The 14,299-nt window shown below is 38.2% G+C and overlaps 1 protein-coding gene across 1 annotated transcript; it reads right to left on the bottom strand.

The window, feature by feature from the left end:
* Positions 1-6,703: 6,703 nt before the first annotated feature.
* On the bottom strand, positions 6,704-11,443 carry LOC116247031 (very-long-chain 3-oxoacyl-CoA reductase 1-like). The gene is made up of 3 exons (XM_031618976.2): positions 10,757-11,443; positions 8,306-8,375; positions 6,704-7,099 (listed from the first exon to the last, which is right to left on the bottom strand). Exons 1-3 carry the CDS (start codon positions 11,368-11,370, stop codon positions 6,848-6,850), a joined length of 936 nt encoding a protein of 311 aa, XP_031474836.1. The 5' UTR covers positions 11,371-11,443; the 3' UTR covers positions 6,704-6,847.
* Between the last annotated feature and the right edge of the window lie 2,856 nt (positions 11,444-14,299).

Genomic DNA, 14,299 nt, shown 5'->3' with positions numbered 1-14,299 from the left:
AAAGTATACTCTTTCAAAGTTATTATTGAGTATCATTTTGGACGTCGAGACTCTGCTAGATTTTCTCCACATAAATTTGAGTTTGTAGCTGAGTTATATTTAGGGCACGCATTACGTTTTCCAACAAGTGGTATCAGAGCGAGGTTCTGTCCGAGGGCCGATTTATTGGAATAATTATATCTTGAAATTATGGCGGCATTAGCAGTTGCATTAAACAATATTGAGAAACTTAACAATAGCAATTATGGCTATTGGAAATCCTGTATGGAGTCGTATTTTCTAGGACAGGAATTATGAGAGATAGTATTGGGATCAGACACTAATGTTCCTGTCGACGAGGAAGCGAAGAAGAAATGGATGATCAAAGCAGGAAAAGCTTTATTTGCAATTAAGGTATCAATCGAGAAACACTTATTAGAGCATATACGAGATGCTACGACTCCTAAAGAAGCATGGGATGCTTTTGCAACCCTATTTTCTCGAGCTAATGATGCCCGCCTACAATTGTTAGAAAATGATCTAGCTACATTAACTCAGAGAAGCATGTCAATAGCAGAATATTTTATGAAGGTTAAAAATATCTGTAGAGAGATATCTCAAATTGATCCTGAGTCAAAGATCAGTGAGGCCCGTATGCGGAGAATTCTTATTCGTGGACTTCGTCCAGAATTTGGTAGTTTTATAATTGGTGTTCAAGGCTGGCCAGTTCAACCAACTTTGTTGGAGTTAGAAAATCTATTGATCAATCAAGAAACATTAGCAAAGCAGATGGCTGGGCTTTCTCTCAAGGGAAATAATGAGGAAGTTTTGTTTAGTAAGGGTCAGAGATCACGTTGGCCAGCTAAGCCAGTCATTAGGTCTTCAAGTAGAAACATTGATGACAAGAAAGAGAAAAATGTACAAAAGAAAACAACTACACAGCAGTGGAGACCAAAGGTGAAATGTTTTAGATGTGGGAAGTTGGGTCATATTGCTCGTGACTGCAGAGTCAGAATAAATGAAGGAAATGCAGTCATGACGAGTAAACAAAATGGGGGAGCTAATGAGACTGTACAGAAAAATTCGTTTTTGTACTCAATGGAGGTAAAAGAAAATATTATGCAAGAAAGATGCAATTCCGCTCATACAAAACCCGTAAAAGAAAAAGAAGAGAAGATCAATTATCAAACTGATTGGATAATTGATTTTGGATGCTCAAATCATATGACCGGTGATGAGAGCAAGTTCGTAAGTCTGAAAGAATATGATGGAAATCGAGTTGTTGTTACTGCTAACAACACAAAGCTCCCAGTGGCACATATTGGAGAAGCAGAGATTATAGCCAACTTCGGCAAAGACCGGATTTTACGAAACGTTTACCATGTTCCAGGAATGACAAAAAATTTGTTGTCTGTGCCACAACTAATAGCTTTAGGGCACTATGTTTTGTTCGGCCCAAATGATGTAAAAGTTTATAAGGATGCAGATGTTCAAAGAACTCCCATGTTTGAAGGAAGGAAAGTTGAGTCAATATATGTCTTGTCCGCAGAAACAGCATATATTGACAAAGCAAAGAAGCATGACACTGCAGATATCTGGCATGAGAGACTCGCTCATGTTGGATACAACAAACTTCGAGAGATGTCTAACAAGGGGCAGTTGATTGGCCTGCCCAAGCTTGAGGTACGAACTGACAAAGTATGCCCAGGATGTCAGTATGGAAAGGCGCACAGGAGGCCATACAAAGAATCAAAATATAGAGCTAAAGCGCCATTCGAACTTTGCATTCAGACGTATTCGGCAAAGTACCAGACCCATCAGTTGGAGGTAAGTGGTATTTTATCACTTTTATTGATGATTTTTCGAGATATACTTGGGTCTATTTTATGAAAGAAAAGTCTGAAGCACTTGAAAAATTTAAGGAGTTTCACCAGATGGTGAAAAATGAACTTGGGCATAGAATTCGGTGTCTACGAACCGATAATGGTGGCGAATATACATCCAATATGTTTATGGCATACACGAGGCAACATGGTATTCAAAGACAATTCACATGTGCCAATACACCACAGCAAAATGGAGTGGCAGAAAGGAAAAACCGCCACATAGCAGAAACATGTCGAAGTATGATGCATGCAAAGAACATGCCAGCAAGATTTTGGGCTGAGTGTATCTGCACCGCTGTACACGTAATTAATCGACTACCAATGCCAAGATTTAATTTCAAGTCTCCATATGAAATGCTTTATAAAAATAAGCCATCTGTGAGCTATTTTAGAGTTTTTGGTTGTGTATGTTATGTTTTTATATCTGAGCAGCACAGGACTAAATTCGACAAGAAGGCATAGAGGTGTGTCTTTGTTGGATATGATCCATATCGAAAGGGATGGAGATGTGCTAATCCTAGCACAGGACGAGTTTATGTTTCTCGCGACGTCATCTTCGATGAAGCATCATCGTGGTGGTCAGAAGAAAAGCAAGCGCTTCCAGACTCTCCAGTTTTTGAGAAAGATGTTCGAAACAAAATACAATTCGAGATGAATCAAGGCGAACCTGAGTCGGAAGTTCTAGAAGCAAGACGACCTGATAAACAGGTCCAAATGTCTGAACATAGTTCAAGACAAGAAGGACGAGCAGATCCATGGAGAACAGGAGCAAGTCCTGTCCAACAAAGAAGTGCAGAAGAAGAAAGGCCATCACAACTTGAAGAGCTAGAAGAAGCACCAATAGCACTAAGAAGATCAACGAGAATACGAAAACCAAATCCAAAGTATGTAGATGCAGACTGTGTCATCATGGAGGAGATCGAGCCAGCTTCTTTTGAAGAAGCAAAAGATGTTGAAAAGTGGCAATCAGCAATGAAAGATGAAATAAAGGCATTGAAGCATAACGAAACCTGGGAGCTCGTACCAAAGCCTGCAGGAGTAAAGTCCATTACTTGTAAATGGGTTTACAAAATAAAAAGAAAGACAGATGGCTCAGTTGATAGATATAAGGCTCGACTAGTCGCGAGAGGATTTTCTCAGCAGTATAATATTGATTTTGAAGAAACTTTTAGTCCTGTTGCGAAAATCACATCCGTACGTGTTCTGATAGCCATTGCTGCAAGCAAATCCTGGAAACTATGGCAAATGGATGTAAAAAATGCTTTCTTATATAGAGATCTTGACCATGAAATCTATATGGAGCAGCCTCAAGGATTCAAATCTCCAAACAAACCAGACTACGTCTGCAAGTTAAGAAAAGCACTCTATGGACTGAAGCAAGCACCCAGAGCATGGTATGGAAAAATAGCTGAGTTTTTGGTGTTTAGTGGATTTCAAGTCTCTTCAGCAGATTCAAGTCTCTTCGTCAAGGCAAGAGGTACGAAACTTACTATCTTGTTAATTTATGTTGATGATTTAATTATCACTGGAGATGACAATGAAGAAATTAATCTTATTCGAGAACATCTCACGGTGAGATTTGAAATGAAAGAGCTGGGAGAGTTGCGACACTTCCTTGGATTGGAAATTGATTATGAATCTAAAGGACTATTTTTAAGTCAAAAGAAGTATGCTCATGACTTACTACGTAAGTATGGTATGCTCGAATGCAAACCTATCTCAACACCAATTGAGATAAATGCAAAGCTTAGAACTGACGAAGGAGACAAGCTAGAAGACGTTACTATGTATCGGCAACTAGTTGGAAGCCTAATCTACTTAACATTGACAAGACCAGACATTGCCTATGCAGTTGGTGTCGTGAGCAGGTTTATGCAAACTCCAAGAAAAACACATTTAGAAGCAGTAAAAAGAATATTAAGGTATATCAAAGGAACTCTTGACTTTGGTATACTTTATGAAAGAGGGACAACTTGTCAAGTTGTTGGTCATTGTGATGCGGATTATGCTGGAGACTTGTCAACTCGAAGATCGACCACTGGATATACATTCAGTCTTGGAAGTGGTGCAATTTCATGGTGCAGCAAGAGACAGCCGACAGTTTCACTGTCTACAACAGAAGCTGAATATAGAGCAGCATCTCAAGCAGCACAAGAATGTGTGTGGTTGATGCGACTGCTGAAAGACATTAAACAAGACGTGGATTATGCAGTGAGACTCTACTGCGATAATCAAAGTGCAGTCAGACTTGCAGAAAATCCTGTCTTCCATGCTCGAACAAAACACATAGAAGTAGAACATCATTTTATCAGAGAAAAGGTACTCAGAAGAGAAATTCAATTGCAGCCAATCGCTTCAGAAGATCAAGTTGCTGACATCTTTACCAAAGGCCTGCCAGTGCAAACGTTCACCAAGTTTCGAAGAATGTTAGGAGTCATAAATAGAGAGTCGGTAATGAGGGGGAGATTGTAGAGTCATCACCGACTCTCTTGAGATGAGTCGAGAAGACTCATGAGGCTTTGAGCCTCTCTTTTAAGTCGGTGGTTATAATGTCGGTACTGATTAAAAAGAAAGAAAAATAATTAAAAAAGAAACAATGTGGAAATCGGTGGAAGCTTCATCCACCGACCTCCTCTCCTATAAATAGGGGATGATGGTTGAGGGGTACGTGTGAAAAAGAGTGAGTGTGTGTGAAAAAATTGTGAGTGTGGTTGAGTCATTTATGTGCTCACTTTGTGAGCGTGTGAGGTGTGTGAGCTTGTGAGGTGTGTGAGAGTTGTGCTCAGTGCAAGAGCGTCGGGCTTGGAGGTATTTAGGTGTGGAAGTTCACTACGTGAGCGAGGTGAGTTTTCTTGAGCCTCCTTGTAATGTTTATTTTGATGAATAAATAGTTGATATTTTAAAGTATACTCTTTCAAAGTTATTATTGAGTATCATTTTGGACGTCGAGACTCTGCTAGATTTTCTCCGCATAAATTTGAGTTTGTAGCTGAGTTATATTTAGGGCCCGCATTACATTTTCCAACACTACGTCCCTGTATCTAATGGCTTCTCCTAATTTTCAGTTGGATAATGGGGACATTATCGATTGTGTGGACTTTTACAGTCAGCCTGCCATGAGAGACACTCTCATTAGAAAAAATGCACTGGTATGCTTTCTTTCTTTCCTTTTTCTATTTTAAATTTCTGACTAAGAAACATTTAATATTATTCTAATAGGGATTTGAGAAAGAAAAACTTTACTGCCTTAGTTTCAAAAGATTGCTTTTCTCCTTCTATCCTTTGATTGGGTCATCAATATTCTCTTCTGTTTCAGTTTTTGTCACCAAGTTTTGAAATGCTTGCAGAGAAAGAAACCCAGTTCAACTTTGATCTGATACACTAATTCAATTACACATGTACCTTGTTATATGTATGTCGAGTATAATTTTACCTTTAAAATGCACCTTTTTTTAGAAAGTCTCTCACCTGCACCCTGCACCTTGATTTATGTAAAATAAAAGCAGTTTTATCATGAAAATATGCCACAACAACATCTAAGACTGCCCATCTTTATGAAACAAAAGCGTCTAAAAGTATCTCTATGTCTGTGTGTTAAATGTGGCTGCAGTCAAGAGCAAAATTCTTGCCCCGAGGGACAATAGCAGCAAAAAACGAATCCCATGAATTGGGTAGTGACAAGTTGGGAAGGATCGACCTGTGTCCACCGGGAACTGTTCCATTTTTCAAGGCGACCAAAGCAGGGCCGCTTAATCATAGTGCTATTGCTGATTTTGCAAGATCACGTGCCAACTTCTTTCTCAGATCCACGACTATAAAGCCAATGGCTTCTATTAAGGACTATGAGGTCTGCAATCTTCTTTCAAATATATATATATACACACACACACACACCCTTTCCTCTCTCCCCAGCGTCTTCTTCTTCTTCTGTTCTTCCTTTGTAGCTATTGGACTTGATTTTTTGCGCATTTTAGCTACACCTTTACATTGATCTTAGATTTCTTGCCTAACCACAGCATGACCAATGTATCCTTACTAACGTAATTCTTCAATTGCAATGCACGGATCATAGATTGCAATAGCAGGTTCAAGCAAGGGAAAATATGCAGGAGGTGAAGGATCTCTTAATGTTTGGGAACCCACTGTTGAGACATCTGATGAGATGAGCTGTGTACATGACTGTCAAATTCATTACTCGTGACCATTACTCGTGACCGGAAAGTTTTGACAATGGAAGCCGGTTGGATGGTATCTTTGGTTCCTTTTTCAGCATCAAGGAAAAAATACTTCCTTCGATGCCAAGAGTTCTTTGATTTTTTATTTTATTTTATTTTATATGAATCGATTTAACCATTTTTTTGGGTTAATGGTGAAGGTGAATCCTGCTTTTTTTGGAGATGCTAGAACGCGGTTTTAGTTCGTCACTGCGGTAATTTCTTTCTTGTGCCAGTACTAGTGCTAGAAATGTTGTTGTAATAAACAAATAAGTGGGAGATGTCCCTCTTCTGGGGTTGACTTCTCTCTCTCTCTCTCTCTCTGAGTGTTCAAGACCACCTCTTTGTGCTGCAAATATATGAGGGTCAAAAACACTTGCAACACATGACCTTAAGAGACTTATCTTAGGAGGGGCTTTTGGTGTCATGACCATCACATTGGTAAAGTCTATTTTGTGAAAAGACTACTTACATGTTTTTGCTAGGGAGTGATAAATTGAAACCACATTTGAAAATTGGTGAACTGCAGATGCAAGGTTATTATTGTATTCATTTTAATATTTTTCACATGTGAGTGAAACCATATATATTTTTTTGGTGTTACCTCAAAAGTTTAGTCTCATATCTAAAACTGTAAGAACATTGAAAGACTTATAAATTGTTCAGTCTTTTTGATGCTAGAATCAAAACTACAAGATGGCTGTTGGGATCTGATGGACCAAGAACCCGAGCCCAGTACGAGAGTGGGTCAAATCATGATGCTCTCTCTTATAAGTGCTTTGAGTGCTCATACATGATGCCCTTCTGTCTCTTAAGAAGGAAATGGCGAAGAGCCAACCATTCTAGCAGTACATCCGGCAGTAGCCGTACGGCAAACCAGCGTATGGAATGGGTCCAATAGGGCGTGCACACTGCCTCCTGCCCTATCCAACTCATGCACCAATCTGCGTAGCCGTCTGCTGAAGGAGTGAAGAAGGAAGGCTCCATCTTTGTCAGGTTGGTTGCCACGTAAAAGGGAGCCTACAACCAAATTGATTGAACACAAAATAATCCTCCTCTTCATGACAATCAGATCTTATATACACAAAATTAATTAAGCAGCCGACCGACATTTTGGACACATATAACTAGCTTTCATCAGACTCACTGCAAAACCTACGTACCTTAGATTCATGGTTCTGCCAATCAGCAAAATTTTAAGAACCGTAAATTTAAGATCCAGACCATTTTCTTAGATCATGTGGAGAAAAATGAACAAACCCAAAGTTTCCCCCACGATTAGAACTCTGTTAGTTATAAGATCTAGATTGCTTCAGATCTCGCAAGTGTAAGATCTAGATTGCTTCAGACCATGCTTTGTGCCGGATACTTTTGTCGACTCACCTAAGGACAACGTTATATATATATATATATATATATAATATATATATATATATATATATATATATATATATATATATATATATATATAGTCTCGTCAAAAACCATCACAAAAGGTGCATTTGCATCTGCGGCCAATTTTTTAGCAATGAGATACACATTCGCAATGGGTCCTACTGGCACACAATTTAAAAGAAAAAACCATCAGGTGACCAAAGTAACACACACACATATATATATATATATATATATATATATATATATATATATATATATATATATATATATATATATATATATATATATATATATAGAGAGAGAGAGAGAGAGAGAGAGAGAGAGAGAGAGAAATCGGTAGAAACCAAATACTTAGGTCAGAGATAAAAACTTGACCCTTTAATTTTTGGTTAAAAAATTATTTTAAACAGAATATAAACATCTTAATATATTTATATACACTATTTTGACATAAAACATGTTTTGTTCTTTTTATGAGAAATATATATATTTTTTATTATCAATATCTTCATGCCATGTGGGCCATTCATTTCCTTCTTATTGTAAAAACACTATTACAGTTTAACAAATGATCAACTTTAATATAGGTTTTCCATCAACATGTTCTAAAGTTCAAATAAATAAGGTTAGATTGCCAAAAGAACATTTTAAATATCCCAAATTAAAGCGTCTAGTTTTAATCCCTGACCTCTAACTGTCTGGTTTCTACCAATTTCTCTCTCTCTCACTCTTTATATATATATCAACTGGCTACCCCAGCAAATGCATAGGCAGTACTAATTAATCTAAAAGCTGAAGCTACTGTGTGTCTGTCTGCGTAGAGGTTACCTGACATTGAACGTCAATCCCATGTTGTTTGTATTCCACATGCAGACTCCTTGAGAACTTTCCAACGTATCTGCACCAACAACATTTCATCAATTACAATTCGTCATACAAACGAAGAATATTAATGCACACCCAACACATACACAGCATCGAATTTTTAAACAAACAACATCTTTGTAAGAATGGGCTTTAGAGGTGATGTGTTAGTAGGAAGCTGGACAGATGAACTTCAGCGTGTGCTTCAGCAAACTTGTAACCGGTAAGGTAAATTTGCAAGCCAAACCCCAACAAGAAAACAGAAAAAAAATCGGTGGGTGGCCATGTGTATGGGATATTCAGAAATTGGAGGTCCGATTTGGACATCAGGGACAAAATTTGAGCACGAATGAAATGGTCTCCGAACTCAATTAAAGGACAAGGAGTCTCTTACCCAAAAGAAAAACACAGAAAACCTTTGATTTAATTTTCTTATTCTTTTGGAGCGCATTTAACTAGAAAAGGAGAAATTTTGCCGACTCTTGTATGTTGGTTGCCCCTAAGAGCATCTCTCTCTTCTTTTCCGTTGAAAAAAAAGCCTTTCTACTATATGCAGAGAGATTTTTCATCAAAACTTTTTGATACCATCAAACATCCCCTTTAAGGTCTGTTTGGATGGAGGGAAAGAATGGATGAAAAGGAATTGAATGGAAAAGAAAGAATTTGAGTTTATAGTCACAAATCAATTCTTTATCTTAGTTGATGCTCACTATCTTAACTAATGGGGCACTGGATTAAGATTCAAGGTGATTTAATATATAGGAGTCTTATATTCCAAAGTTTCAGTTTTTTTTATTTCTAAAGGCTGCAACAATTTACATTGTAAATTTGCAATTCTTACCTTCGGAGTTGAGAGATATTGAGAATTTTAAGTTCGTAATTCCCAAATTTGTTATTTTGCTAGAACCATGGATATAACGTGGATTCCGTATAACGTTGGACCCTCCAGCCTCAAATCTGGCCCTCATAAATTTCAAAGAGAGAGAAATATATAATCAATTTTGTTTTGCTATAAAATGAGTTCTCCAAATGCAAGGAAGACAAACAATCCAACCAAGTACTACATATATAGGAAGTATCGTTAAATTTCCCTATCACAAATTTAAGCAATCTTAAAAGCATTCTCTCCCCCTCTTTGTTTATGTCTCTCATTAATTCTAATGGATTCCTGTGTCAGACTGTCTTTTTTTTACCTTCCTCGTTATTTGCGTTCTATCCACTCACTTTAAACATTTCTTGTCAAGGGTGTATACCCTCTGTAATATAAAAGAGGATCATTAATATACAAATACAATAGGCGAGACACCAAAAGTAGACCCAATGTCTTAAAAGGGAAAATACTTGTGTGTGAGTTTAAACTCTCTCGCTAAGTGGTGGTTGTCCCCCACTCACCCAAAGCAACACCACTCTTCCTCATAAATGATTTCATGGGACAATAGCGGAGCTACCATAGAGCTGGTGTGGGCAAGTGCCTACCTTAGCCTATGCAAATCTTTGTAAAAGTTTTATTATAATGATGCTGGACTCACGCCTAACCATATGCAGTGCACACCAAACCCAGACCCAAGCCAATGTCCTATAGCTCTACATGTGGCTACTCCGTTACAATAATAGGATGAATCAATACGATCAATAACCCTCCCCTAGAACTTTATGGATCTGCCACTGTCACGAGATTCCTGAAAACAAGATCAATATAGATATACACACACTTATTTTGTGGCTTTACACATGGTGTGAATGGATTTGCCTCTACCGATTTAAATCCCCATAGTTTTGGTGCCTAGGGCTTATTGCTTTAAAGCATTACTTGGTGGATACAGTGATAAGGGGGAAAAATTGTCGAAGTAATTGCTCCACAGAAATGAAGCTTCAATTATATGGATATGAGCCTACGTATGCACATGCTTGATTTGATAAGCATAAAGAACAATAACAAACATTCAAAATAATTAATTACATAATTAGCAACAGGATTCAGTGAGATTAATTTGGTGTGCCAAAAAATATAAAAACCTAGCTAAAACCATATATATATCCCTGCAAATCAAATCTCTAAGAAGGTGCTTAATAAGAAAAATATTACTTTTTTTGGAATACATGTTCATATAATTACTGTGTTTCAAAAATATTAGGTACTTGTTCCATGAACCATGTATGGTGTAAAGTGTAATTATACATGGATGTCTTTCCAAAATCCAAAGACTGTTTCGTAGCTATATATATATATGTCCAAGAACACTGTTTTTTCTTATCAAACGCCATTTACAAGATTTACAGTTTATGCCAAATGGTCCTGGGCCCCTGATACCTTTCAAAGTGATACAAACAAAACATCTTTGGCATAGTATAACCGTGAGCGGCAGTGAATCTTAATGGAATTTGAAGTGAAGGAAGAAGAAGAATTAGGCTTACGCTTTTGTCGCTGAGTAGATGGTAGCGAGAGGACTGGCAGGCAGAAAAGATCCTGAAGCAGAGCCTATGTTTACAATGGCTCCCTTCTTCTTCTTCACCATCGCAGGGAGCACGAGGTGGGTGAGCATAGTGGTGAACTCCACATTTACTCTGATGATTCTCGCTACCAACTCTTCATCCGCCTCATGCAGAAACCTCGAATATGGATAACCAGTGCCTGCGTTGTTGATCAAAATTCCAATATCCAAGCCACCGATCCCTTCCCTGATCTTCTCCATTCCCTTGTTAATGTCGCCTGCTAGATCGACCTCGATGCTCCTTACTTCTATGGATTTGTTCATCTTGAGTATCTCACTGGAAACCGAGCGTAGCTTGGACGGGTCGCGACCCACAAGAACCAAGTTGAGGCCATGGTGGCGAGCCAAGCGAAAGGCGATTGCCTTCCCTATTCCATCAGTAGGACCCGTCACAATCGCCCACGGCCCATACTCCTTCAGATTTTTCATTGGCCTTAGAAATGAGGCCCAAACCCACCATGCAATTTCCATGAGAGCTCTGCAAATGTGCAGAAGGCCGAGAACTGTGGAAAGGAGGAGAAACGTTTGGAACACCATGTTGGCTTCGAAGGAAATCGAGAAAGCACCGAAGGAAACCAGGAAAGAGCTCTCTCTTACATAAGCTGTATCTCTGTCAAGCTATATAGTACTGCCACTTTAATTAGCTAGCTTTAAATTGCGTTGACCAGCAGTTCTGAATATTTCCGGCGCTTGATGAAGTAGGTGGCAAGATTTAGAAAGCCAACATTCCATGTGACCTGCAGCTTCTTTTAAAAAATAAGCAGTAATTGGTAGTTGGATTTCATTTTCATTCATTAATAAGCAAGAGCATCCAAATTTGTTAATAAATGGGATGGGAAACGAAACCGATGAAAGGCACATCTCCTGGTTCTACTTGCATAATTGGAGCCCATGAAGGCTAGCTACTAGATGCGCGTGTAAATCTTAGCCACAAATGGCAGGATGTTATCGAAAGTTTCACATAATACAGGAAAAAATTGCTGCTGGCTGAGCTTGAAATTAGTAATTCATCGTGAATTTGGAAGATGTTACTCTAAGGTAAGGATATAGATACTATCACTATGCTTTGTATTCATTTGTTATTTTACAACCTTTTTGACCGATTCTTTATCTTCTTCTCTAAATAAACTGTCAATGACCAATTTCTATCGCTTTGCCTTGGACTTCCACTTTCATCTCCACTTCCATCTCCCAAATCCGGGACACTCAAATATAACGTCACAATTCAAAGGGGCCAAACTAAGCTCGTGTTCAGATCAACTCCAAGTGCAAGCCATAGATGTCTTAACAAAATTCTTTTTTAATACAAGCCCCACCCTCCACGTCCTGGCCAGAAATTTTTATTAATGCTTTTTGGGTGAGCAAGAGGATTATGACCCACTTCTTGGAAAAGAGAGCCGAAGACCCTCCCCTTGTTTCTGCATCTTCCCATGTGTTATGGATTCAAGGTTAAGTTGTGGCCATGGTCCATTCTATACGGTCAAGGGACCCAATGCCCATGAAAACAAAATATGAAGATGTGTCTTTTACCATGCTTCCACCCGACTAGCTATGCTAAACCCTTAGAGACAAACATGCTTTTTTCTTGCACTTCTCAAAAAAAAATTGGAGGCTATTATGAGATATTTGAACAAAGTTTGGATCCAAATTAAACCCCAGAAGATTGCCATTAGATTCCCCTTGTTAATATTTCAATTTCAAAATAAAATTTGTTTAGGAATGGATTTTTATGGATCGAAGTTCTCATTAAAGAGCAACCACCACCCATAACTAATTAGAAAGCTTCCTCATCCCCGGCATCCTGTGAGTCTCACAGCTACGTTCCTTTCTCATTAATTGGGTCATGAGAACTCCTGACAGTTGACAGTTGAGTACCATTGAGTTGATGAATGTATTAAAACCCCTCTGCCGAATAGTCACTGTTACACGAATTGCGTGCCATCTTTTTTTTCTACGGAGCAGTTAACAAATTTTCAATTTGACCATGAGAGAATTGATTGGGATTTTGTGGGGCTGCCCCCATATAACTAAACTCAAGTTCACCTAAGTTTGCAATAAGGTTTGAAAGAGTAAGCTCGCCCTAGGGAGACCCGACCTATCTCCGCCCTTGCTCCACCCAGATGAATCGCAATCAGACCCAGATCACGTAACACGGGTTCCTGGTCAGCACCAGAAATTTGATTAGGTTTTATACATAGGACAGGACAGGATATTTCTTTGTTCTGCAGAGAATCTTACATACTCGACCTCATTTCTGTGGATCTGATGCCGGAAGTGGTCGGATCATGTTCGAGCCCACAATTTTGGTAGAATTTTGAGTTGGATCTGGATTATAATATGGTTCTACTCATGAATATCTGTACTCAAGAAGAAGCAAATGAACCTGCCTGGACCATGGTTGTTCAATGTCTTGGATTGCATCAAGCAACTCCTCCAGCCTAGCAGACAAAAACTGGAAAAAGCAGAGGGAAAAAGGAAATGAAACATTAATGGATGAATTACCATACAAAAAAAGGAAAATTTGATAAGAAAAGGTAATTCCTTTTCCTTCTTTTTTGCTATTGGAGAAACTAACCACTTTGCACATGGGAGAGCAGTGTCATTCGGAAACAACTTCAAGTTTTTAATGTGAAAGTTAACAATAGGGTGTGCCAAGTGCATGATCAGTAACTGACACCATTAAAGCAGTCAGGATACAGCACATCCTTGATGCTACCCAAAATAAGAAATTATTAAAAATTGTTTGCTTAACATTATATTTCACTAATTGGGCCTCTTTGATTGCTTGGATAATCAATCTGGGAAGAAAAAATGTCTGCACCATGCAATGCCCATTCAAACACAACTATATAGAAATCCACAATAACTTATCTATGGTTTAACAGATACGATTGTCTCTAATCCCTTAGGCCCAGAAAACGAGATACATAAGCATGACAAACGGTATATATATATGTATATATATATATAAATCTTTACAGATCGATCTCCGTAACTGCCTGGGAGTTGAAATTTTGGATCACGTCAGGTTCTGACCCTAAATTATTTAAGTCCCACCTACCATGGGCTGTCAGGCTACAAGTAATCGCCGATCAACGACGGCAGATCTGGCAAGCTTTCATGGTGGAAATGATGGCAATTAAGGCGAAAAGGTGCCCATGTGACCTTGTAAATGCTCCACTACTCCTGCTCAATTTTCTGGATCCTCCTGATAAGTAGATCCAGTACTGTTATTTACTTGGAAAAACAAATCATTGAGGAAGGAGACCTCGGTTTTATGAGGAAACTACAAATGCTTTTTCATGAAAATGCTCTCTCTCTCTCTCTCTCTCTCTCTCTCTCTATATATATATATATATATATATATATATATATATATATATATATATATATATATATATATATATATATATATATATATATATATATATATATATATATATATATATATATATATATATATATA

The sequence above is a fragment of the Nymphaea colorata genome, chromosome 2 (assembly GCF_008831285.2).
Source record: "Nymphaea colorata isolate Beijing-Zhang1983 chromosome 2, ASM883128v2, whole genome shotgun sequence".
NCBI lineage: Eukaryota > Viridiplantae > Streptophyta > Magnoliopsida > Nymphaeales > Nymphaeaceae > Nymphaea > Nymphaea colorata.
The sequence above is the reverse complement of the archived record's forward strand: the minus strand, read 5'-3'. Positions and strand labels throughout refer to the sequence as shown.

Excerpts from the sequence above, each read along its gene's own strand:
- LOC116247031 (XM_031618976.2), bottom strand. The coding sequence starts at position 11,370 with ATGGTGTTCCAAACGTTTCTCCTCCTTTCCACAGTTCTCGGCCTTCTG. Across the intron at positions 8,376-10,756 it reads ATCTACTCAGCGACAAAAGC|ATACGTTGGAAAGTTCTCAA; the intron begins GTAAGCCTAATT and ends TTGTTGGTGCAG. Across the intron at positions 7,100-8,305 it reads GGATTGACGTTCAATGTCAG|GCTCCCTTTTACGTGGCAAC; the intron begins GTAACCTCTACG and ends ATTTGGTTGTAG.